The 27992-nt window shown below is 35.6% G+C and overlaps 1 protein-coding gene and 1 pseudogene across 3 annotated transcripts; one reads left to right on the top strand and one right to left on the bottom strand.

Moving 5' to 3' along the window:
• Positions 1-24: 24 nt before the first annotated feature.
• NUS1 (NUS1 dehydrodolichyl diphosphate synthase subunit) lies at positions 25-26766 on the bottom strand. 2 transcript variants are annotated; one of them, XR_014022118.1, is made up of 6 exons: positions 26184-26736; positions 12486-12611; positions 11491-11640; positions 9722-9750; positions 6667-6766; positions 25-3563 (listed from the first exon to the last, which is right to left on the bottom strand). XR_014022118.1 is itself a non-coding variant. In XM_081295253.1 (5 exons), exons 1-5 carry the CDS (start codon positions 26596-26598, stop codon positions 3473-3475), a joined length of 882 nt encoding a protein of 293 aa, XP_081151379.1. In that variant the 5' UTR covers positions 26599-26766; the 3' UTR covers positions 25-3472. The 2 variants fall into 2 exon arrangements, 1 of the variants encoding a protein (XP_081151379.1); XM_081295253.1 differs by lacking the exon at positions 9722-9750 and having other exon boundaries at positions 26184-26766.
• Positions 13367-19500, top strand: LOC308650417 (large ribosomal subunit protein uL22-like; annotated as a pseudogene). Its single transcript has 2 exons — positions 13367-13385; positions 18214-19500. The product of its transcript is annotated as a large ribosomal subunit protein uL22-like (transcript).
• Positions 26767-27992: the final 1226 nt, after the last annotated feature.

Raw genomic sequence — 27992 nt, 5'->3', positions numbered from 1 at the left:
GTTTCTGGTTTATAGTTTAAAATGTAATCAACCAGTTTATTTTTCCTCTCAGTCCTCTGATTTTCTTGAAACACAAATGTTTTTAAAACTTAAGCAAATTCTCTTTGCATTCCCCTTTCCCACAAATTTTACCAAACAATCTATCAGCTAGAATCTTGAGCAACTGCTGACACTAATCTAATTTCCTGGGTTTTATTTCATGCTATCCTAAGCTTCTACTACAGTAGAAGTAATTACTTTGTTAATTTTTTAACAAAAATACTTGTTAAATATTGGTAAAGGTTGGCAATTTTAGTTAAAGGCATTTCCTATTAACCATGGTTAAAGTCGACCTTTGATAAACTTAATTTTAGATGAAAACTATGCACAAAAAAAAAAACCCTTACAATTAGGTTTTCAAGTAAGAAAGTGAATAATATTCTATGCAGCATAAGATAAACCATAGCTCTTACCTTTCAATTTCCTGGCTTGACAAGAAATATCAGATTCCTTTTTAAAAGGGTATACATATATACATTTTTAGCTTGGCGATTCCATATGCAATGAAAATCAATTCAGATTTTAATTACCGTAGAACTTTGACAATTCTAGCAATTGCAAAACTGAATTTTATCTATCAAAAAGTAAACAACATTTTAAGATTTCAAATGTTTAACCTGTTAAAAATGAGAATATATTTTAATCAAGGGCATACTATCTAAAAATAGTATTTCTATCTAGTCATGAGTTTCTCATTACATTTTGCAGCCCCTAAATGTTCAGAATAAATGTAACATTCACATAATACTACAGTCCATGAAAAGAGTATATTCTTTTATTGGGTTTTGTTCGTACATGTTGTTCTCAATAATAAAATTCAATAAATTTAATTCCTTAATCATAAAAACTTGCTGTACACATTATTTACATGTTGCGCCAAAGTCTACAGCCATACAAAACATCACAAGGATTTAATTGACTCTATGCATGGTACCATCACAGGAGGGAGCTAATTAAGTAATATACATTCAAAGATTAAATTATAAGATAGCACAGTGTATTTGGCACTGCTCATTAATATGACATCTTCTCAGAGACAGGCATTCTAAAGCCGTTGTCACAATATACCAGAATTTGCTATTCACATTAAAACCAGCTTTTAAACTTTATAACAGAACCAATTAGTTTTAAGAAGCAAAGCACAACCAGAATTGGGAATGGAATTCAAACTCTCCAACTTCTTGCTATGCTACAAGCTGCCATCCATATAGTAGCTTTAATTTGGTAATTTTTTCCATTGTGGGGAGTGTTGAGAAAAACTGAAAGAAAATAACTTCAATACATATAAAGACACATTTTTCTTTCCAGCTATCAATTCTTGTGGGGGGAGTGCAAAGGGAGCCCTGAAGATGGAGAACCTGTGATAATTTTGGCAGGAATGATAGACTGACCAATGTTATTCAAATTGTAGATTGTACAAGAAGTCAAACTCATTTGAGGAGGTCCTGGAATGTCTATATCCAAATTCAGAACCTTTAGCAACATGTTTCAAGTATTTCTTCCTAGACTCAGGTGATGGGCTATAGATTTATTTTGATGTACAAACACTATTATGAAATAGGAGAAAAGTATAAAAACTCAATATTAACTCTTTAGGTATCTGAGCTATATACCCAATGGTAATCTATTTGACTAATTTCATTTTAACAAACATTACAACCCTTCACTTCAACTGGGGCAATTAATTTAATTCATTAAAGCTGAATATACTCCAGAATGGTTATAAATAACATATCTATAGTATTTGTAAAAGGCAAAAATTGTCTTAAGTTAGCCAAAAACAAAAACAGAGACTCTTAATGAAACATGTATCACAGCACAGAGAAACAAATGAAAAAGTCTCCCATAAATTTTAGATATGCTGTAGTTTCACACAAAACTTTTGGTAATAAATTAAGACTTTGAAAAAGGTTGAATAAAGAACTATGAAGTGCAAAGGAATGTCAATGGACCAAAATTTAGTTTAATCATTTTTATTTCAAGTGTATTTTTAAAATCATAAATGGGGTTTTATAATCCAAAGTTGAAACATTTATTCTTCATTACTTTAGAATCTGACAAGCATTTCCAGACCATGCTTTCCAAATTCAGTCTTCTTTGCTGTTTTTCAGACTTCTGAGACCTAGTATTTACACTACTCCATTCTAAAAGTACAATTTTAGATAACTACTGTACACTTGTTGTAAGAGAATTTTCTGAAAACAGTCCATCAAATATAAAGTATGGTTTCTGTCCAAGGATCAGCAGTGAGGGGAAAATTTCAAACATCTTTCAAGAAATCATTTATTCATTAAAAAAAACAGAACCAATGAGTTCTCTGTCATAAAAGAGAACATATAAAATTAATCTAAATTATTTTTGTAGACTTTGGTAATATTTTTCCCCACACACAGGTCTCAATCCTACTTATTTTTTTATGCAAAGTCACCACTGGAATTTACTGGAAAAGAAAAAAAAAAATCCCAGGTGTTATTTCAAAGATGAATAGGTTACTACTAAGGAAAAGAGCTGCCCTGATAATTTCTCTCAAATGCTCATTTTAAATAAAAATAGTTACTGGAAATATTTTTTAAACCAACTTTGGGTACTATGCAGCATACTACACATTACACAAAATAGGAAATCAAAACTTTTCTTTTCTAGGAAATTTTCCATCTTTACTTTTAAGATTACAACTTATTCAACTTTTTTCCCTTTTGATTGCCTAATTCAACATTTAAATTTTTTAAATTCTGCATTTCAGTGTAGCAAGAGTTCTTTTCAAATGTTCTTCACAACACAGAACACAGACACCAGAGCAACATTCTCAAGTCACATTGTTTAACTACAATGAAGTAAGAAATGAAAGTGGACGGATATCTCAAGATAGATATTCTCTCTCCTCTGAAGAGGAGCAAGCTTTTAACAAGTGAGCAACACAGAACTCCACTCCCCTGTAACTCCCTCAAACTGAGAATACCTTCATTTAATAATATATTATTTTTAAAAATTAAAGTTTGGTCACTAGGAAAGAGTGAACAAAAATTATTCCCTTCTCCCCAAACAACCCAAACAGTTCTAGTCACTCTCTCCCTCTACTCCCCACAAAAACAGGGAAGTAGTAGGGGCCCAAAGCTTTATATCTGAAATCTTGGCTCCTATAACATTGCTATATGCTCAAAGTTGTAGGTCTATATATTTCATTATCCAATACTTCCCCCATTTATAAGTTTAATTCCATACACACACACACACACACACACACACACACACACACACACACACACCCCACCATACACTCACTCTCAAGTAAGACACTTTTTTGTGTTTGTTGATAAATTATGAGGAATATGAACTAGGTGTGCACAGGGTTTCATAGGTGCTTTGTAAACATCAGAGTCACTTGGGTCCTTTTCTCCAAAAGCCTGAAATCAAATTATGCAACCAGGGATCACTACTTTCCCAGACGCTGTTCACAGGCTGCATATTGACGAAGGGCAGAGAAAAAGTCCTCATAACTGATGTTTAGGTGGGAAGGCAAAGAGCTGTAAAGAAAGCACAAGAGGAAAAAAAAAAAAAGGCAATTAGATGATAAACTGTAATTTGGTGGGGGAAACAAAGGATAACAATGAAAATGATGTTAAGGACAGAAGAAAATAAATTATAAGCAGAATATGTTAAACCATCTCTACTAAAAGACTGCTAAACTTATTGTAAAACAGAAGAGAAAAGCAACTATATTAAGTTAGCTTCATAAGTGGTTAAAGCAAAACCTAGATTAACATAAAGCTGGAGATCTATGTGTATAAAGATCTCACTCGAATCCACTTGTAGTACTCATCACAGAGTGAAGCCAGTACTATGTGAACAGTTTATAAAGCCAGGCTTAATGTTGAGCAGAGCATCACAACACCCCACATGATGATATATTAAAGTTATATATGGTGAATAAACAAAAAATGAATATTTAATTTAACTCTACCACTTTCAACTGCTCAAGGAGATACTTATAGTGTGAAAATGAGCATTTTAAAGACAAGAGTAAACATACAACCAGAGGGTTCCCCTTTAATTATTTTAAAATAATTTTCAACAATTAACATGAAAAAAAATCTCTATTTATACAGCTTTAAAATGAGATTTGGAAATGCCAAATGGTAGCAGAATCAAATACACAGTCAGATTCAGAATTTAATGGTTACATGTAACACATACACACAAACACACAGAGTGCACAAACTTGTCAGAGAAGAACTCCTGCCCTGACCTTATGGTTCCTTTTAGCCATGTTTTTTCCCTCTGACGACAGAAATTCTGAACCAAGTCACCCACTTTCTTCATATTTCCAATCATTTCTTCATAACATCAAATAATATCTCTGGGTAACATCTGTTATCAATCTTATATCTTCATCTTCTACTTAAATGATATCCTCAAAAGACACATTTAATGGCATTCTTGCTAAAGCTGGTTTCAAACATCCTCCTCAAACTCCACACTTTCCAAAGTCTGCCTCAGTTTACACTTCTCATCAACACTCTTTGTCTTCTGTTAACTTTTCATGAAGCACTGAGAGTCACTACCCGTCAGTGCTTCAGAAGCTGTCTATGTCCCATTTTGCTCTATCAGGGATCAAATCTTCTACTTCTCCATCATTAAGGTATCTTGCCTGCCATCATTACGCTCAGTCTGATGGAGAATCGACAGAGAACAAGCCTCAACATAACAAGAGAGAGCCTGTGACAGATGTATGGAAATAATAGGTCCAATGGAAGAGTCTGTATAAGAATCTGTTCCCCATTATCAGATTTAAATCCCCACCTCTACCTTAAAATGTCCATTTGACAAATTTCATTTTAAGTTAAAACAGAAGTTTTAACTTTCCAAAACCACATAAAAAGCTGCATAGCCAAAATTCAAACCAAGATCTATCCTATCTGCTCTAAAACATTTTTTTCCCTCCAGACCACTCAACTATCACTACTGCCATTCTTAAAGTCTACCTAAAAGGCACCTGAAATGAATGACTTGGAAAATCCCTGGAGAAAACCAAATAAAACAATGTATGCTCACCCTAAGGATACCCAGTTTGGAGACCTAGGTTCTTATCCACTTTGTTACAAACTTGAAAAATTCTCTTCCCCATTTTTTTCACCTGTAGAATGAGGAGGTAGGACTAGATGATCTACAGTCCTTTCCTACTTTACCACATCACATGAACCCTGTGCCTCTTTATTTGATACTTTTTTCTTTCCTGCCCCCAAGCTTGCATTTCTGAGGACCTTTGGTACACTTTGGAGAGCTTCTCTATTCTTATACTCAAAACTACTTCCTAGGTACTGATGATCCCAAATGAAAAGATGTTCATATCTTTAGTCTTGACTTCAGTCACCAAAAAAAAATTACACCTTTTACTACTAAGTGTTTCCACGTAAACAGACTGGCTTCAAAATAATCCACATCTTCCTTTCAAAAATCAGTGCTCCCTTTATTTTCTGGTTTCCTCTCAATAACACTTCAATATACATCACCACTTCGGTTTTACCAAGTAGAAACCATTTCCTTTCTTCTCTCACATTTACCATAATTAGAAAAGTGCTAGGTCTGTGATCACACTTGGTAAATATTTCTCTTGGCAGTATCTGATCCTTCTAAGATCAGGAATTTAAATACATTTTAATGCTACCAAGTGTTTCCTTTATTCTAAAGCTGGAGTCAGCAATAACAGCCTTGGAGCCAGCACCTGATTTTATTTATGAAAAAAAATATATATAAAGATTTTTCAGAATATAGCCATTCCCAGTTGTTCATGTATAGTCTGTGGTTGCTTGGCTGTACTAGATGAGTTAAGTCATTAGAATAGTGAAGGATAGTTGCAAGAGGCTAACTGGCTTGAAAAAGCCTAAAATATTTACTATACGACCCTTTTCAGAAAAAGTTTGCCAAACCATGTTCTAAATAAACAATTTCATTTTCTTCACTATATTCTTCTCTTAAATTACAGCTGTGGCCTCTTCACTTGTCTTTATATTCCATCGTTTCCCAAACCCAATTTGCTCTAATATACACCTGCCAAACAAAATCTTCTAAAACCACCATACCCATATTAGTCACAGGTTCAACTATTTCTAAGTCTCTGTCTACAATTATACACATTCCTTATGTTGGTATTTAAAGCCTTCCAACCTTTGACACCCCTAGACTATTTAATTTAATTTCATACTACTGCCTAATACTCTGTTCTGGTGGGGCCAGTTCTATTTCTTTAAAATGTGCCCCAGATTTTCTTTTGTTTCTATTCCTATCATCTACATGTCCCACTTTATTCTAAATACAAAAATTATATCCATTTTGTATAACCTGGATAAGTCATGTTTTCTGTAGAATCAACAACTCAGGCCCACAGAGATATTGCTCCCTCCTGATCTCCTACTCAATGTCAATATCAAACATGTATAAAACAATATTTTCTCTTAGGTCTAACTCATTTATTTATATGGGTATTTACTTAGCCACTGGTAATGTGAAGTACCTGAGGTAAAGAATGTAGTAACATAATTTTTTGGAAATTCCACCAGATATAGTACTGGGCTCAAGAAAACAAGTGCTGGGCTGAATCAAAACAAAATTATTACACTAATTACTTACACAATCTCAGTCAATCTGATTTGCCAGGGAAGAAAGCCTAATGTGCTGTCCACAGGACCAAACTTCAACACTAAATCAGGATCAGGGTAACCATTTGAACCTTGGAAATAAAGATACACACATGAAATTAACATGCATCGCTTACCAAAACAATGACCAAGGATAAAATCTGCTAAATAAATGATATATACATTTTCTTCAGAAGCTTTACCTGTGTTTCTATCTGTATGTTTCCCCCTCACATCACTCTTGAATATAATTTAATATTTATGTTCATTCCAAATGTAGAAATTTTCTCAAAAGTCCATTTAACTGGATTTCTTGATAAGGAAAGTAACCCAATTCTCACCCTAAACCCAATAAGTACCCCACCCTCACCAACACCAACTTCCTCTATCTTTTAAGACTTAATTTAGGTATTCGCTTGGCATCCTGGGAAAGATACTCCTCCTCTTAGGGCAATATTGATCTTGTGGCCCAACTGTTGATTTGGGCCACAAGATCAATGCCTTCAAAGTTCCCTAGAGCCTAAGCAATCTCAAAAGGGAAAAAGAGACTACTCCAGCCTCAACAAATACATGAACATTCTTTATCTATATTATGAACTGGTTTTCATATGAGACCTGTCTTTCAGGGGGGCAGAGGTAGATAAGGAAGTTTCAACTGCTTCAAAATAAAGTTTAAAAGAGTCACTGGTATAGCAGATAAGATACTATAATCTGAGGGACCCAGGTTCTAACAGTTCCTCATACCCTCAGCTCACTTGCTTGCCACACAGTATCCTAGAGCTTGACCATTTTCAAGCAAGAAGATTGGGTTAGGCAGTAATACTGAGGAATTAGGCAGATATTGAGGTATTGTTTCGATGACAAATTCCCTTTAAAGTTCATGGTGGTAGAGCAAATAGACTAAGCAGAACTCCTCAACCATCTAAAAAGCAATCCTCTTTAGTTTAAAAAAAAAAAAGAAAAGAAATGTCAAATAATACTCCCGAAGAGGATTCCAAATCCTCTCCATAAAAAATAAGTATTAAATTAGATAACACCTGTCCTTCAAAAGCATTGGATACTGGCTAAAGGGGAAAAAAAAAAATCATTCTTTAAAAAAAAAGTGTGTGTGTGTGTGTGTGTGTGTGTGTGTTTCTTAAAACCAGGTAGGAAATCAGCTAGAACTCCAGGTAAGAATGGCAGAAGTCTGTGGCCTTCTTACCTGGGATTGTTCCCAATCCCCCACAACTCTATACCCAATCAATTGCAGAGAACTATAACTTTTCTAGCACAGGGCTGATGGCAAAATCAGTAGATTTGCTTCTTATAGCAAAAAAAAAAAAAAAAAAAAAGACTGAATTCAGAACTGAAAATTGTAGCCAGGAGGAAGAGAATGGTAATAATCCATATTTGCCAGCTACACGCTGGAGACTCAAAGGAGAAGGAATAAGGAAAGTTCATATCTTTATTGGCCTGAGGCTGAAGACTCCTTAAATTTAACAGGAAGATCCTGGAAATAAGATCTCAGATAAAATCTCATACTTCTACAGCTGACCGGGAAACTATTTACACAGGAGAGAGTCAGGGAGAGAGGGCAGGGCAGGAAGTGAAAAGTAAAGGTGAAGGAGACTTAAAAATGTTCTCAATTTTTTTCTAATTCCACACAGAAATCACCTAAGCCTTACAAACTTAAGGTGTCTGAGCATCTGTGTGCAAATCACTGAATTACCACTCAACTATGCAGATACAGGAAGCCAGACCAAAAAACCACAAGCAAATAAAAAAACCACATGCACACACAAAAACAAAACAACAACAGAACCAAACAGAGACGGTTGTTGTCATCTTGATGGACAATATAATCTTATATTTAGAAAATTCCAAGTCTCTTCAGAAAGAGCTGCTATCAAGATTAAGTAAATTTTAGCAAGACTGTCAGATATAAAATAAATATTTTTAAAAACCTTCTATTTACAAGTATTATCAATAATCTGAAAATAAAGTTAAGAAAATAATTCCATTAACAATGGCATCAAAAGGAATAAAATACTTAGGAATAAATTTAACAAAAGAAATTGAGTGGCTGGGGTTGTGGCTCAGTGGTTGAGCCTCACCTAGTATGTAGTGAGGCACTGGGTTCGATTCTCAGCACCAAATAAAAATAAATAAAAAAAAAATTAAAGAGAAGTTGAAATTCTAAAGCCTGAAATTATACAGCTCTGAGAGAAAAATTAGGACCCAAATAGAGAGAGAAACTATGTTTATGGATTGGAAGACTCAACAATTTTCCTCAAATTGAGGGACAGATTCAACTTAACCCCAAATCCCAGCAGAGTCTTTCTTTGAAATTGAAAAATTGACTTTAAAATTTACATTTAAATGCAAAGGACCCAAAATAGCCAAAAAACAATTAAATAACTAGGACCTTTAACCTCATACTGTTAACACAGGTTATGACAAAATGGATTATAGACCTAAATATAATCACAAAATCTCTAAAACATCTAGAAGAAAACACAAGAAAAAATAATTGTGACGTTGGGTAAGGCAAAGATCTCTTAAATATGATACCAAATACACAATCCATAAAAGAAAAAAACCTGGTAAACTGGAGTTTGTAAAAATAAAAAACTTAAAAAGTTAAGAAAATGAAAAAGTAAGCCATGGACTAGGAGAAAGTATTTGTAAGTGTACCTATCTTATTACTGATAAAAGACATGTATCCAGAATATATAGACTCTTAAAACTCAATAATAACACAAACAACCTGTTAAAAATAGGCAAAACATTGGAACAGACATTTCACCAAAGAAGATAAAGCACGAAAAATGTTCAACATCATTAGTCATTATAAAGATGTGAATTAAAACCAGACAGAATACTATTATACACACACTAGACTGGCCAAAATACATTTAAGATGTTTTTAGCAAGGATTTGGAGAGATTAGAACCTTCTACCTTGCTGGTAGGGATGTAAAACATATAGTCTATTTGGAAAGCAGTTTGGCAGTTTCCTAAAAAAATTAAACATGGCTGGGGATGTGGCTCAAGCGGTAGCGTACTCGCCTGGCATACGCAGGGCGCTGGGTTCGATCCTCAACACCACATAAAAATAAAATAAAGATATTTAAAAAAAAAACAGAGACAGAAATACCTTTTTTAAAAAAATTAAACATTCACTCACCACATATAGCAATTCCACTGTTAGGTATCTACTCAAGAGAGAAGAAAACATGTCCACACAAAGACATGTATGCCAATAGTCACATGATTATTAAAAAACTGAAAATAAGCAAATATACATAAACTAATGAATGGATAAACAAATGTGGTATTATCCATAAAATAGAATTACTATTCAACAAAAAGTAATAAGCTATAAATGCAAGCAACATGGATGAACCTCAAAAATATTAGGCTGAGTATATAAGCGATAAAGACTATACATTATATGATGGCTTTTCTATAACAGTTCTAGAAAACAACGCTATGTCAGAAAGCAAACCAGTGGTTGCCTGGTTTGGGAGGTAGAAGTAGAAATTGAATACAGTTACAAGGGAACTTTTGGGCATGACAGTATTCAGAGTATTTGTTTCTGTCATATTAATTAGGTTAAGGACAGCATACATACTCTTTTGTTATAAGTTTACAATACCTGAAGGCAACACCTGGGTTCAACACGTTAGCACTTTCCCACGGGCAACCAACCTAAAGACCACCTGTTTGGCAAAGGACAACTTTAAGGATGTACTCATAAATTACTGCCTGCTTGGACCTGACAAAGTCCAGGAAACAGTCAATATCCCAGCAATCTCTAACCATAGGCCTCTACAATGGTCCACTTCTCAGTGAGCCCAACTATAGTTACACAATCACAAACAACCATAAGAATAAAGGCAACAAGTGAAAGTCAAAGTAGGAAGTTAGAGCAAGAGAACAGAGGGGGACTGTACTCAATGATGGTCATGTCAAAGTAGAAGAAACAAAGAATGAAGAGTTACTGAGTTAGAAAATGGATACTTAGTAAGGTAAATGGATACTAAATGTGAATAAATAAAAAATAAAAGCCCTGATACCATATGGCTATAGAACCTATGAATGGACATGTACTTGTTAGAAAGATTGCCTTTCTAGTTAGAAGGATCAGGATGTTAAAGCAAAAAGTTCTTAGAGTAGCTCAATAGGGAATAAGCAACCAAAGGCATTTACACACATTGTGGAAAGACATATACATAGAATTATATTTTGGTATAATACGAAAAACATAGTGGTTTATTTGGTACAGCAAAAATACTTAAAAAAAAGTAATCATGGATGATGGTAAGATTATATTCTTGGGATTACCTTGTAAAAAGTTCAAACTAAAAAGGGGGGGGGCAGTCAGGAGGCTGAGGCAGGAGGATGGCAAGTTCAGAGTCAGCCTCAGCAACCTAGCAAGGTCCTAAGCAACTTAGCAAGATACTAATCAAAATAAAAAACAAAATGGGCTGGGGATGTGGCTCAGTGGTTAAGCACTCCTAGGTTCAATCCCCCATGCCAAAAAGAAAATTAAAAGAAAGAAAGAAAAGAAAGGGGGAAAAGTAAATAGAAGTCCTATTTCTCAGAATATTCATTAGTATAAAAAAGACTCAAAAGTCCTTTTCTTTATCAAAAAGTTCTCATGTAAGTGAGCTGACTACCAATTTTATTCTTTCAAAACCATTTCAAATGTCTGTCCTTTAAATTTAATAGAGTATAAAAACAAATATCAGGCTATATACTATGAAAGGAACCTAAATACTTCCTTTCATAATATATACTTGTGGTACAAAATTAAAGACATATATACTACTTACTAAGTAAACTGTCTAATGTATCTACATCCAAATCTGTAGATCTCTTTTGCTGCTGGGCTACTAATTGGCAAAAGTCCTGAGCAGCTCTCACAATATCTGCTTTTCCATCTTCTGGGGACAGCACCTTCACTGCCAAATGGCAATTTAAAACTGGAGGAAAAAACAAATAAGATATTTTAAAAACACACTCTTCCAGATTTATTTCAAAATCAGTTTTATGAATAGTAAGTTCAGAACAAAATAGAGTTCTTATAGTAAGAATCATTAATGCCCTAAAATTTCAATATTAAAACATACTTGGCTATTCTCTGAAAAGATCAATGCACTCAAAATAATGTCTATGTATATATTTATTATACTGTCTTATCTTCCAGGTGCTTAGAATGACTTTGTACTGTGCATAAATGTTCTATAAAATAGGAATTTTACTCATATAAAACCCCATATATAATCATAGTAGTAATAACAAAATAGAAGAGTGAAAATTGTAGGAAAAAACTGTGTTTCAATGAACTATGTGTGCATTATCAATAGCACACACCTTATCTGATTCCCTAAGAACTGCTTTTCAACTGACAGAATTCTGTTAAACTGATAACAATATAAAATCTTTATCTATAGAAATGCAAAGTTTTTCTAGTCTTATATAGTTTCCATGGTCTTTCCTCCCACCCCAAGAAAAGCCAGTTTTCCTGTGTTTACATATTCATTTATTGATCTAAAAACACTCTTTGGATTGTCTATTGAATAATATGTCTGATTCACTAAGATCTCTAGCACATGTTCACTTTTTAGTATCTATAAACTGTTTTTATCTTTTATTGAAAATCATTTTTTAAAACTACAAAGAGGGAAAGTCTCAATCTGATGATTAAAGATGCCAACAATAAAGACTAACAGAGCAAATATCAATGAAAAATGAATGTCAGACTTTGCTTTGAAACATAAATATACATCTTCATGTGTTACATATTCAATTTTACACTCATGCTTACCTTGATCATCTTTGTCATTACTATTTGCAAACCCCAGTGAGTATTTGGAACAATCTAGGCCCAGAAGTTCCTGCTGTTGTTTTAAAATTTCATCCATCAATCTGGAATTATTTCTTTTGAAAATACCTTAAAGAAAAAAAGAAAAAGCATGCAAATCATAACTAGGTTCATTTATCTTCTTCAGTGATTAATGGATGCTTGTCAAAAGAATACTAAATCCAGAACTGAACAAATCTGAAATAAAACAAAAAGAATTAATCCTAAATCAGAATCTATAAGGAAAACATGATGAGATTTGTTAATATAAACGTCTGGCTTCAGTCTTAAGTCAGAAAAAAAAAAAAAAAAAAGCTATGTGAACAGGACAGAAATTTAGACCTTGAAAGGAATTTTAAAAGCTCATTTATTTGAAACATTTACAGATTAAAAAAAAAAAAGTCCTTAAAAAGCTTGTCCAAGAATTTACTTATTCCTGATTTCCAACCTTCCATTATTTTCTCTGCACATTTACTATTTATATTAAATACTACTAGCTCCATTTCAATTTGATTTTTTAACCTTAAGAGGAACTTACATGAATTATGTAAAAAGTAAAGAATAGACAAAAGTAATAAAATCAAAATTTAATAAACTCAAAAAAAGCACAGAAATAAACTATATAAAACACTTTTTGTTCCTCCAACTACACACAAAAAAATTTACCATCAGGTCACTGAGAAAGACAAAGGAACAATGTGACATACATTTAATGTAAATGTAATATACAGCTCCACCTTAAAACATAAGAAAAGTTTCTGATTATTTTTGAAGAGGCAGTTTTCTAGTTAACACTGCTTTTTTGATCTTTATTAAGTGGTCTACTTTATATACTCTCAGGCCTGATGGTAGTTAGTAGTAATGGTAAGTAGTTAAAGTAGCAGTAAAGAGTAGCTGGGAACCCACTTGAATCAATCTGTGAAATATGGTATATTAAGAACTATGTAATGTTTTGAACAACCAACAATAAAATATTATTAAAAAAAAAAAAAAAGTAGTAGCTGGGAGAGAGAAGCGAGAACTGTGTGTCTGTCTCTCTCTCTCTCTCTCTCTCTCTCTCTCTCCCCCCCCGCCCCCCCCCACCATGGGTGGAGAGACAGACAGGTAGAAGAATCTGCTGCACACTTCAAAGTGGTAGCATATGTGTGGCAGCAGTTATAAAAGCAATCTCTTTGGGTGGAATAAGGCTTTATAAAAGAAACAAGCCTTGGGCCAGCTGAACTCAAGAAAGGTAAAGAGGAAAAAAATGGAAAGGACATTAGAAGAGGCAAATCTTTTTTTTTTAATTTTTTATTTTTTAATTACATGACAGTGGAATGCATTACAACTCTTATTACACATATAGAGCACAATTTTTCATATCTCTGGTTGTATACACAGTATATTCACACCAATTCGTGTCTTCATAACTTACTTTGGATAATAATGATCATCGCATTCCACCATCATAGAAGGGGAAAATCTTTAAGAAAAAGCACTGTTTGGAATGTTCAAAAGACAGACAAATGCTGCTGATGCAAAGGGTAAGAGAGAAGGGGCAAGAGGATAGTTCTAATTTATATTTCATATTGCCTACCAGACAGGTAACAGATAATTTGTAAGCAATGTGGAAATGTGTAGAAATTTATACCTTTAAGGAAATTTTCCTAGCATTAATCATAGGCAGGCAGCAGACTACTACAGGTTGAGGCAATGGAAAGAAGGACTCACCACCACAAAGAACTGAGAGGACATGGTACATGGCTTACAGTGGAACGTACAACATTCCAAGTCTTTTATCCTAGGTTGCAGAAAATGATAATTTTTTTTTAAATGAGCAAATTCTACAAAAAAACTGGGTAAAAGGAAAAAAATTCAGTTTTAGATAGTAAATAACAGAATATTTAGGTGGTGTTAACAATAAAAGTGATGAGACAGAAGTACTTTACCTGTATATACAAGAACTATACAGGTAAAGGATCCTATCCGTTTTTCTCCTGAGGCCTAACACAGTGCCTGGGGCACAGAGCAAAAACTCAACAAATAAATGTCTTCTTAAAGAAGAGAGGTCATCTTCAATCTTGGCACAATCCAACTTCAGTATCTTCAATGGCTCCTAAAATGACTAGTGTATTAATAACAAACAGCTCAGCTCAACCACAGCATTCCAGCCTGTGTATTGACAATTGGTGGAGGCAAATAATTCATGTTTATGAAACAAGTCAAAATATTTCTTTGTAGTACTGTATCCCAGCAAGCAAGAACTGCCTTATGTTTCTCAAAAAATAGATGGAGTGACTCTAACCCCTATCCTTTAACTTCCCGAATGACACACCTGTAAAATTCTGTTTCTTCACACGCCTGCTGAAATGTCACCTCCCTTAAGAGCCCATCCCAATACCCTATTTAGATGTGTCCCATTTTATTCCACCCTCCACATTTTATTCAAACGCCTTGAAAACAAATACTATTATTTTTAAAATAGCAATATCTTAACCAACCACACCATCACCAGGAACTAACTATATTCTTACTTGTGAACTTGTGTTCCTCTCATCTATTCCTTTAAGGGAACTTCCATTTAACAGAAGTTCAATGTTTACTTTATAAATGGAATTATCAATGCATAAGATGCCATCAAAAGGGACATGCCATTGAATGGAAATTTTTTTTGTTTGTTTCCAGGAACCTCTCACAATAAAAGCAGACACTTCCTTATTGCACACAGGCAGGAACTCTGTTAAAAAGACTATAACAGAGACACAGTTACAAAATATCTTTTATAAAGAAGATTTTCATAAGGTTATTTTAAACAGAACTCTTGTCTTGGTGATCCAGATGAAGAGATGAAACTAAAAAGTATAGTTTCAGGCCTGAAGGTAGAGCTCAGTAGTAGAGTGCTTGCCTCCTACACTTGAATCCTGGTTTTGATCTCCAACACCACAAAATAGTTAAATAAATGCAGTTTCTGCTATGTTCTTAGATGAAATAGATTATAGAAAGATGATTCTCAATATTTCACAGCTTGACTCCCATCAAGAAATCTGATTACTCTATGGTAGTTATTTTACCCACAAATAATAATATCAACTTACATTTTTCTTTAGGATTCAAAGGCAATACACACATATGCATACCTCACAAGATATACAAGAACTGCAAAAAGATATAAGGGAGGCTTTGATTGAAATCAGAAATTTCTATAGCGATAACATAGTATATGTAGATTCTTTTTCTCATATAATTCATTCTGTTTGCCTTCCAGAATTTAAAGTCAAAATGATGGCATAAACGTAAACAAGTTATCACAAAAGTAATTTTATACAAACAGAAGTTAAGATCATACTCATTCAAAAATAAGTGATTTAAGGAAAAAGCATTTAAACATTCTCAAGTTTTTGAGAAAACTATTATTTTACAGAATTATATAGTATTGAGCTTCAAGAATAATATTATTGTATCCTTTTACAGATGAAGAATAGATGCAGAATGGTCAAGCAATTGTCCTGAAGTGTCTTAAGAATTTGTCCTGACTTTAATTACTATTCAGTTCAGTAACTATTTTTAACTCTGACAAATGAACAATACTATTAAACAATTTTGCTAAATTTTAATTTCCTCTCTTTAAAAAGTCAAATACTGTCAAGTAAAAATGATCCTTTTTAGAAATAATTAATATCTTTTGAAAAAAGTAGAATTTCAGCTCTATTCCCCACTCCCCAATAGCTCTTTCATAAAAGGCTTTTGAGGTTTTACAGGGCAAACAAAATATGTATTTTGAATTCTTTAAGAGTGATCTGAGAATCTAAAGTAAGTCTTTGCAATAATGCTTTAAGGAATTTCACATTATGTTCACATATGGAAACTATATCATCTCATATTCTGCAACTATATCTCATGAAGACTCAATTTCCAAAAAACAAACAATATAAAATATATTTAGAAAAGGCACATGAAAGTCATTTTTGAAAACAAAATGCAAAAAAATCTCCAATTTCCATAAAAGAGGGAAATATTATGCTAGGAAAGCTACACCCATTAAGACTGTAATGTTTTTGGTATTTTCTGAGAAACATTAGCTATGAACTTTAAGGACCAAATGTAGGCTTCTAATAGTCAAAGAAACATCTGTTTTAAATTCTAGTATTAAAAACTATAAAAAGGAAGTTTAGACAATAGGAGAACTGCACAATTTCAACAGTTTGAAGTATCCCTAACTTTCCATCATAAGACAACTATTCACTTTTTTAATATTCACTAGTTCTTGTCCACATGCACAAGGTATAGATGATGCACCTGGTATACAAGATTATGCAACTTTGTAACCTGTTCTTTTCACTTCTATACCATATATACTTCCTTGGTGACAGACTCATGTTTATTTTTAACACTGCATTATTTAAAAAAAAAAAAAAAAAGGACTTTGCTGATGTTGCTCAATTCTGAAAATACAGTAATCAGTACTTCAAGGGCCAGGGATACAACTTAGTGGTAGAATACTCCCTAGCATGTGTGAAGCACTAGCTTTGATCCTCAGCACCAAAATAAAACAGTACTTCACCAACTGATTACTATTATAGAAATAACTGAATATTCTCACAGAATTCAGAATTTATCTTATTTAAGGAAAAGAAATATATCATTATGAGCAATACATAAATAGAGAGGTATATAATTCGAGACAACAGACATTAAGTGGTTATAACATTAAGGCGCATGTGGGCCTGGGTAATTAATTTATAAGCATTCTAAGTACAATGTGAAGTTATTGCAGTGATCTATTTAGAGTTTTGAGTGATGTTATCAAAAACAGATTAACTTTGCTAGTGGATGAAGAATGGATTATACAGGGGCCAGAGTATAAATGAAGAGCAAGGGTCTACTTGAGGAATATAAGTGAAAGATGATTGCAACCTAAACTTAAGACAACTGCAAAGGAGAACAAAACAAGTGGTAGATTTGGCATATACTCTAGAAGGATGGCCAAGGTGGCCTATTTATTGATAGATTACAAGTAGAACATGAAGTCAGAGAACTCACACAAAATGATATCTAAGCTTTTAGCCTGTGGAACTGGATGGAAGTAGTATTTTGTGGGATGAGGAAAATATGAGGGGGGAGGTCTGGAACAAAATTTAAGAGTATTGTTTTAAACAGGTTAGGTAGTTGAGGAGCCTAATAAAATAAAAGTGATTTTACAAAGAAGTTGGATATAGAAGTTAGGAACTGTGGAAGAAATCAGGGCTGGAGATACAAAACTGCATGTCAGCACACAGATGATAATTAAAATCACGAGACTGGAAAGTTTATCTGGGACAGTGGTCAGATAACTTCCTGCTATAGGAGCAGTCATACCCTTTCACTCAGGGCTGTTTTCAGGCTACACTGGCCCAGCTAAGCAAAAAACAACAACATACATACAGCTTAAAACTCTACAAGACATTTAAAAGTGAAACAAAGGAAGAAAAGCCAGACATAAGATTCAGAAAGAACAAGTAGTGAAATAGGAAGAAATCTAAGCACATGTGGTTATCTTGTCAGGAGCAAAATATGTTTTAAAGGAGAATAAAATTAAATATGATGGATCTACCTATTAGATTATACTCTTCTTTCAGACACCTTATTAAAATCTTTTCAAGTTTCTGTGGCACGAACTCTTCCAGCAAAGCAGCCTGAAGTGATCTGTAAAAATGGTTCCCTACTCTCATCTCAGAAAACCCTAAAAAAACATGCAAATCAAGACGTTCAAATCTTTATGTTCACTTTAAGAACACCCATGAAAATGCCCAGACCGTCAAAGGTACAGGTATCTGAAAAGTCCCAAGTATCTGAAAGATGTCACTTTAAAGAAACAATGCATTCCATTCGACAATGAAGTTGGGAGTTGTGTCCAGTGGTGCTAGACACAAGGTTGGTGACCCAAAAAGAGTGTTGTATTTCTGCTGCACATGCTTAGAAATGCAGAAAGAAATGTTGAATATAAAGGTTTGGATGTAGATTCTCTAGTCATTGAACATATCCAGATGCACCTCAAGATGTGACACCATACTTACAGAGTTCATGGTCAGATTAACCCATACATGAGTTTTCCGTGCCACACTAAGATGATCCTCAATGAAAACAAACAAATTGCTCCTACACCAAAAGAGGAGGTGCACAAAAGAAAGATATTCCAGAAGAAACTGAGGAAACAAAAACTTATCACAAGGCACAGGAATAAATCCAACATAAGATAAAAGTTAAAAAAAAAAAGAGAGAAAATGACAATTTGGAATTATTTACAGATTTCCATAGATGGTCTGCCCTTAAACCCAAACAAGTACTAGGTAATGGACATGACATTCCTTTTTTTTTTTTTAAATTAAGGCAACCAAGTAACAAGGAGTTTAAAGAAGTAGGCAGTTACAAATCTTGTCTGTACTCCTTAAATACTGACTCTTAAAATTTACGTGAAATGTAGGATCTATTCTATAAAATGAGACTCTAAAAATACACATTGAGCCAGGTGCAGTGGTACACGCCTGTAATCCCAGTGGCTCAGGAGGCTGAGGCAGGAGAATTGTGAGTTGAAAGCTAGACACAGAAAAAGTGAGGCGCTAAGCAACTCGGTGAGACCCTGTCTCTAAATAAAATATAAAATAGGGCTGAGGACGTGGCTCATAAAAATAAAAATACACATCGAATGTCTTAAATATGAAATCAGAATTTTTACTGTTGTTGTTCATGCCTGTTATGATTTGGATATGTGGCATCCCCCAAAAGCTCATGCGTGAGACAACATAATAAATTTCGGGTGAAAGATTAGATTATGAAAGTTGTGACCTATGAGTTGATATGGATTAACTGGATGATAACTGTAACTTTGGGGTGTGGCTAAAGGAGGCAGGTCACTGGGGGCTTGCCTTTGGGCTATGTTTTGTCCCTAGTTAGTGGACTCTCCCTGCTTCCTTGTTACCATGTTCCGCGCTGTTCTCCTCTGTCATGCCCTTCTGCCACGATGTTCTTTCTCACCTCAGGTCCACAGCTACGGAGTAGGCAGACCATGGAATGAACTTCTGAAACCCTGAGACAAAATAAACTTTTCCTCCTCTGTGTTGTTTTTATTAGGTTTTTTGAATACAGTGACAGATCTTTTAAGAAATATCTACAAGTATTTACAAGGACAAAGGAAGGAAGAAAAGTAAAATCATAAACACCAGGGGAAAAATTATCCTGGCTATCAAGCATCTCACCAGCTATAGAAGTAAAGCAACACTTATATATAAACAAATACCCATTCTTCAGTCAATTGCTTTTTTTTTTTAATTAGACACCTAAATAAGTGACCTAGGGGTTACTCTCATTTAATTTCTCTAACAACCCAACTGTAACACTACTACAGGGGGACTCTTCAGAGAAGAAAACATATACTTATGACATAATTATTTAAAATGAAAAAAACTATTAATAATTTATATAACTAGTCATAACCACATAAATCCTAGAAGCCATTTAACTATTTTATTTCAAGAGAACTTCCAGATAACCTCACAGAACAGCAATCATACTGGAATCAGTGTGCTGTAGCAAGGGAACAGATATGTATAATAGTGGAACAGTATGATGATAGAACGAGTACTGGATTTTAAGTCTAGGCACATCAGCAAAGGAGATAAATAACATGAACAAGCCATGTGGATTTCTCAGCTTCTAGCTGCACATTTATTTTTGTTGTTGTTTACCAGTCATTGAACCCAGGGCCTACCACATGTAAGGCATGTGCTCTAGTTAGCTACATTCCCAGCTCAGGCTGCACATTTTAAAAATGAAAAATCTTCACAGACTGTGCTTATCTGATAAATTAATAGTTCAATATAGAGCAAGAGCTCTATAAAATTAAACTGAGTTGATTTAAAAAGTGTATCCTATGATTCAGGAGGAACTTATATATTGGTGGTATTAAGAGAGCTCTATTTTGACTTAATAATTTCTTTAATAAGTAATTTCTATCACTTGTAGATAAGTACCACTTCAGCAGGGCTTTAAGATGATCCAACATAATTAGTATAAAAAATGACTATTGTGGTCAGAGTCTCTTACTGGAAATCAATACAAAAGTACAAAAGTTTTTGAGCGAGGCCTGGTAGTACATGCTTGCAATCCCAGTGTCCCGGAGGCTGAGACAGGAGGATCTCCAGTTCAAAGCCAGCCTCAGCAACAGCAATTCAGTGAGACCCTATCGCTAATAAAATACAAAACTGGGCTGGGGACGTGGCTCAGTGGTTGAGTGCCCCTGCATCCAATACCCAGCCCCCCCACACACACACACACAAAAAAAAGCTTTTGAATAAAATCTAGTTCAAACTCTAGAACTGCTAATAGCTGAACACAGGTCTTGTCTTTTTAATTCTCAGGTTCTTGATTTATAAAACAGCTAAAGATTTGCTGAATTCTTATGTAGAAAGCAATGCCTTACTTTATGTCGTTTCAATTTATAATAAATAACACTAAGTCCACTCTAAACTAACCTCTTATACAAAAGAACATGATGAATAATCTTATATAAGACAAGTTGCAGAGTACCCTTTGATCACTGTTGATTTAATGATACAAATAACTTGATTAAAACAGAAATGTCCTGGTCCTACTATCTTCATTCAGTCTGAAGAGTAAATATTTTCAATCAGTATTTCTTAGAAGCATCCCCAATTACTCATTCACAAATGTTTTGAAAAAGACTGACTTACAGCAAGGTTACCAACATGACACCAATACAGCCAGGCAATCAACAAGTTCTAACACTTAAGATAACAAAATATAATTAGATAACTTGAAGTTAGGTATACTTGAAGTAAGACACAGGCAAGCATAACACCCCTAAGGCTCAAACAGCAAAAGCCATTTAAGGCACAGTCATGCCCCAAATACTGGTTTTTGAAGCCGAGTTATAATAATTTCTTAAGTTATAATCATGTAAATAAAATACCAATCTTCTTACTAGAATTCTGAGCTCAAAAAATTCCTGATCAGATCTAAGAAAACTCCAGTTTTAAGTAGATGAAAGAAATACCAGCAGAAATTACTATAATCAAGAAATACTGCATAGCATAGTATAGCAATACAGCCACATCAATGTTTACAGCAGCATAATTCACTAGCCAAATTGTGGAACCAGCCCAGATGTCCATCAATAGATGAATGGGTTAAGAAGATGAAGTATATATACACAATGAAGTTTTACTCAGCCTTAAAGAAGAATGAAATCATTCTGGTAAATAGATGGAAATGGAGAACATCATGCTAAGTGAAATAAGCCAGACTCAGAAAATCAAGAGTTGAATATTTTCTCTCATATGCAGAAGCTAGAGCAAAATAAGGGCAAAACGGTGGGGGATCGGATATCATGAAGATATAGGGAAAATCAGTGGAGAAGATGATCTAGGAGGAGGAAAGAGGGATGGAAAAGGTGAGGAAAAGCTAAATAAATTTGACAAAATCATACTATGTGCATATATAAACATACCACAGGAAATCCTAGCTTTATGTACATGTAAAAAGCACTGTTCAAAAATAAATAAATAAACACAATAAAGGAAGATCAGTAGAGGAAGGAGAATGGGGGAGGGGAGGGAGAGAAGAGGAGGAATGGGGACTGAAATGGAGTAAATCAAATTCCATGCATGTATGACTCTGTTGAAATGAACACAACTGCTATGTACTATTCTGATACAAAAACAAATAAAAACAACACATTCTTGCTAAAAAATGTGAAAAAAAGAAAAAGAAATAGGGCAGGTAGCCAGGCATGGTGTTGTAGGCCTGTAATCCCAGCTACTCAGGAGACTGAAGCAGAAGGATTACAAATTTCAGTCCAGCCTGAACAACTTAGACCCTGTTTCAAAATAAAACTGGTTGGGGATGTAACTCATTGGTAAATTATCCCTGGGTTCAATCCCTAGTATGAAGAAAAGGAGAGAGATATGGAAAAAAAGATTAATTACAGAGAAAATAAAAAACAAAAAGATCAGGCTGGGTGTGTAGCTCGGTGGTAGAGGGCTTGCTTAGCATACAGAAAGTCCAGGTTTGATACCCCCAGTTCAAAAAAAAAAAAAAAAAAAAGTAAGGGCTTTTTTATAACATCAGGCCAAGTTAAATATCAAAATGGGAGGTTTTTGTCTAAAGATTAAAAATAACTTACAACCTACATAATTAGAATGAATACTTGTTTAAGTACAAATATTTGGATAAAGGGATATAGGACAGGAAAAAATAAAGGTGGTAAGCTTGTTTCTAAAATGGCTGCTATCAATCCTGTCAACTCCCGACCTTTCTGCTTAAGCCACTTTTCAACTGAGAACTGAAATCCTTTTCCCCATTTCCTTAATTCAAGGCAGATGCATGACTTTCATTTCCCAAGCTCAGTCATAAGAAGTCTTACAGCTTTGGTCTTGGACTCAGTCTCTGGGAACACTTGATCCAGAGGAAGCCCACTACTTTGTTAGAAGTCTGATTAGCCTGAGGCCACTATAAAATGAGGAAGCTAAAACCATCCTTATGAAACAACCATATAAAGACAAAGCAACCTGCTCTCATCTATACCAGGCATGACAAACCATGCATCAGACATGAAAAAAAATCCTTTATGTGCCAACTTGTCTGCAATTGTACTATGAGTGACTATAGAAAACTGACCAATTGAACTGCATCAACACATGAACTGTTTTAAAAAGTTATACTTCTGGGCAGAGTTTTACAAAGCAACAGATAATAGAACAGTTGTCCAATCCTTCATCTTATAATAACTTTCACTAATTTCACTAACTACCATTTACTAATCCCAACATTCCATTCAATGTTATTGCTACTGGGAATGATGCCTTTGGGGAACTCCTATTTACACATACTCAAAGAACACTGCACTTTCAAGCTAATCCAAATTCTACCTATTTTTGCTAGGTCCAGCTCAAATGTTATTTCCTTTTCTTTCCAGGACATATGGGGACTAATGCTGCTCCTCAAGGAATTCTCCCTTTTCTCTAAAGTCTCTTCTCACTTAACATTTATATATTAGCTTGTGTTAATTTTTTAGATATCTCTCCTTGAGTGTAAACTTAAGAGCATCATTTCTTCTACTCCTTGTATTACAGTACAGTATTCAATAACATAACACTTGTGAGTATGTTAATAGGATTTTTAAAAGTTAAATATTTACCAAGATACAGGTTTAACAAACATTTCATGGAAAAAAACTGAATAAAGCTTAAATATCTATACTTCCCTGAAAAAGCCCAGTTTTTCTTACATATTCATGATTTGCTCCACCTCTTTTTAGATTTATACTCAAGTCACTGTGGCTTTCCCTGGCCACACTATTTAGAATGGCACCCCTTTCTACATTACTGACTTTCAACACTCCTATTTCTGCCCCACTTCTCTGCTTTATTTTTCCTCCTTGCACTTGCAATACAAAATGTTTTATATTAATTATAATGCACTAAATATTTTATACAAATTGACAAGACTCCTACAAAATCTAAGGTTCTACGAGCCAGGAATTTTTGTCTATTTTGTTCATTTCTTCATGCCCATGCCTGGAAGAATATCTAGTACTTAGATACCCAACTGTAAACTGTTGAATGAATTAATCAAAACTGATAAATTGAAGGTCTCTTAATCAAGCAGTGAAACTGTCCTCTTCTCTTTAAATAATAATAATAATAAAACCTGCTTTTAGAGTAGGACACAAAATTCTCTAATCTTTAAACCTCCATTTAGTTCTCAGCTAAAATGTGGTTCAATTTGACTTCTTCCTTTTCATTACCAATCATTTTGCTTTTAGCCAGTATGACACAAGATATGTATGAATCACATCAGAAATTCAATAACAGGAATTGCCGGAACAAGGAAGTGTGGCAATATTATAACCTGAGCTAGGATATAGTCACAAAGTCAAACAATTTAGCTATATATTTTCCTCCCCTATAGGAAGATAAAGGTACTTGATTTAAAAGAATCACTTGGATATAAGTCAATCCAGCATATTGCTCAATGTCTTTAATTTCCATTTCTAATTCACTTTATTTTATTAACCAGACAATATGGATTACATTGGTTTAGGCAAGGATTGTCTCATCTCCTGACAATCTCTACTGGTCTGCTGAGTTTTGTTTTTTTTTTTTTTTTTTAGCAAGTTCTATAATGTCTGTCTCTGGCTATATTAAACCTTACCCTATAGGGCAAATCATCATTGGATGATGATAGGATACTGAGTCATATTCCTTGCTGACAGCAAGGAAGATGATAGGGCAGTCAGAGATTACTACTTATCCTGAAGAAACCCTGCACTTAAATCTACCTATATGATGAAGATTTAAAAGTAAAAATCAAGTTGTAGCTTCTTTAGAGCACACAGGTATTCTATGTTATTGAACAGAGAATAAAACATTCATTTTCTTTCCTTCGTACCAGTACTCCAAAACCATCATCTTTCTCATTAACCCATTAAGTCCCAAATTTTCAATTTTGTGAATACTTTATTTAAAATAGGTTGGAAATCATAACCTAAAGCTTATATATCCTTTATGTATTTTTTTTTAAATGCTCTAATCAGTCTTCTGTTACTTTTCTCAAAAGAATAGACCTCTATAAACATAATCATTATTTCAAAGTGACCATAAGTGGTATACTTGTTGCTCATTTGAAGTTTTCATGCATTTTTAACATCTGGGACAATGGGACAAAATGAGTTAAAATACCAAAGCAGTCAGGACTTGATTAAAACCCAAACCTGACATTTAGAGCCCTCCTCAACCTTATCAATTAGATATTTTCCAATAGCCTGATCAAATCCCATCTCCTCTGTATGTAACTCTCAAGTTCCTCCACTCAGGAATTTCTCTCCTTTCTTCACATAGTAGTTACTTTACTCAAAAAATGCCCCATGTCACCTTTCTCCCCAAGCCTGAGAATCCATGAAATTAAAGGCAAGATTCCAAGGAATGTCTGGCACAGTGTTTTGGGCTTGTTTTTACGCAATAAGTGTTGAATTTCTGTACTTATAAAAATTGCCTGTGTTGAATTTCATTCTCTCAATCAAAACTTATGAAGGGACAATCCTATCAAGTACTGTCCTGGTCACTGAGGACCAAGAATCACACAGGATCCCAGGCTTCCAAACACAGAAGGGAACCACTGTCCTTTGTGCCTACTCAATCTCTATCACAATTTTTCATAAGACTGGGTCAACTGATATCTGGCCCCTACCACTCCCATTTCCAGCACTTACCACAAAGCCTGTCTGCAATTAAGAGCAGTGCCTCAAAACTCTTTGGGAAACAAGTGAAGTGTAACCAAAGGGTAACTGGCTAAAATTCCAATTTCCCCTGTATTACCTTTGTGACGTTGGATAAATCAGTTAATGTTTTTGAACTTCAACTCCCTCTTTTGTGAAACAAAGGTATACAAATCTATCTTACTAGGATATTGTAAATAATGACACATTTTTTAAAGTATTAACTTACTGAATCGAATCCAGGGACTTAATAGGTGTTCAATAAAGCTCCCTTCCTCGAAAGCTCTGTCACTGTGATTTGCACAGAAGGGCCGGAAGAGCGACCGTGTGCGCGTACCCTGGGCACACCTGCCAAATACGCGGTGCTGGAGGTCAGCGATGTCTCTGGCAGCCCACCCACCACCATGCCTCACCTTGGTGGTCGTAGACGCTAATGTAGGAGATCCCCACAGCCATACACCACACCACGATGCTCGCGATGTCCGAGAAGCTGGGCTCCTGCTCCTCCGCGGTGATCACCAGGCCCATATGTACAGGTAGCTTCTCCAGGGAACGGCCGTCCGCGCGCCAGCGCAGCCGGGGGTGGGCGGCGGCCGGACCCGGCCCCCCGCGCGGGAGCCGGTGGTGACGGCGGTTCCTGCCTACTGCCGGGGGCTTGTGGAGCGCAAAGCCGAGCGGCGCTAGGACCGCGGCGGAGGCGGCACGGTAGCAGCGCCTCCAGATCCAGTTCCAGGTGCCGAACCGAACGCGGAGCCAGGAGGTGAGCGTGCGGTGCAGGCAGAGCAGCGCGTGTAGCACCCGCCACACCAGCTCGTACAGCCCCGTCATACTCTTGTGGCGCTCGGTCGCCCACCCCTCCCTCCCACCCACACCCGCGGCGTGATGGCTTTTTATCCTCCCCTGCTGCCGTCGCGGGCCATCACTCCGCGTCCCCCCACCACCCGCGCCCGAACCCCTTTCCACTGCCAACACTTCACCTCGCCCCCGCCGCCATCTTCCTCCTCCCTTGGCGGCCCCGCCCCCGTTAGTACATGGACAATTCTGATTGGCTGGCGTGGAGCTCTGACGCGACTTATTGGGCCCGAGGAAGAGGCCTAGCCTGCGCGGCGAGAGAGGGCGTGCGCCTGGAAACTGGGCTGGCCCCGGACCGAGTGCGCCCCCTGGTCGTGTGGAGGGCAAGGAGCGGGTGCAACCGACCATTTCTGGAGGGACCCCAGAAGAAGCACACGTGTCCTAGGTAGAATGGGTGGCTCCAGGGACCAGCGTCCTGGACGTCTTATACTGTCGGGCTCCTTTGACAGCCAGAACAGAAACGATTTTCTAGGAGAGTAAGTGATCTAAGTGGTTAGGAAATTAAAGATACTAGAAAGAATCTAAGGGTGGAAAGCAATCCTCAGCAAGTGTAGACACTGGGGATCAACCAAGGTCCCCCAAAGGAAAGTGTCCCCAAAGACTGGGATGTATCTCTTAGAGAGGTTCTGCTACTACTGGTTGTTCAACCTCCCAGCCTAGACTCTCTCTCCTTAATGGCACTGAAGATCCTGAAACGCACCCTCTCAACACGGAATCCTTACTGGCTTGTCCATTGCTTAGTATATAAAAGAGAAACTCAGTTGCCTGGTGATCCAATCACTTCCCTCCTATACTTATTTTTCATTCATTGATTACTGACCCCGAGCTGGGAGTTAAGTTTAGAATGGGGAGGAAAATAGGCATGGCATGTGATCCCAGTCACCACCAAGTCGAGCCTTGTCATACCTTTTATACAACCCGCTGTGCAACCAGGCTGGACTTCTGCGTGGTCCTCTAAGCTACTTTGGTACTTCCCAGAATCTATTTTGTACCATTCTTCTCCTTTTTTTTTTCAAACTCTCCCCTTCTGGATTCCTGTTTCCCAATCAGTTATTGCCCAAATCCCAACCAATTCTCAAGTATTAGCCTACATGATACATACTCAATCACTACACACACACACACACACACACACACACACACACACACGTACATACATACACATATACACAGTTGCATTTGTCATAACCTACCTTTTTCTCCTTTTCCCACTGGGAAACATCTGTTGACTTTTTGGCTGCATGCCTTAATTTTTTTGGTCATTGTCCTTTTTACATTTAGTCTAATTTGAATTTCTAAGGCTTACTTCACTTTTTTTAAAAACTTGAATCTCATGTCTGTCTCAAAGTCTTCCTCCCTTTGGCAGCTTA

This window comes from Spermophilus citellus, assembly GCF_964194105.1.
Source record: "Spermophilus citellus genome assembly, chromosome: 5".
Taxonomy (NCBI): Eukaryota; Metazoa; Chordata; class Mammalia; order Rodentia; family Sciuridae; genus Spermophilus; species Spermophilus citellus.
The sequence above is the reverse complement of the archived record's forward strand: the minus strand, read 5'-3'. Positions and strand labels throughout refer to the sequence as shown.

Coding starts and splice junctions, on each gene's coding strand:
- NUS1 (XM_081295253.1), bottom strand. CDS start 26,598: ATGACGGGGCTGTACGAGCTGGTGTGGCGGGTGCTACACGCGCTGCTC. Junction 6,767..11,490: donor TACATTAGACAGTTTACTTA/GTAAGTAGTATA, acceptor TTTATTTCCAAG/GTTCAAATGGTTACCCTGAT. Junction 3,564..6,666: donor ATCAGATTGACTGAGATTGT/GTAAGTAATTAG, acceptor CTTTCTTTACAG/CTCTTTGCCTTCCCACCTAA.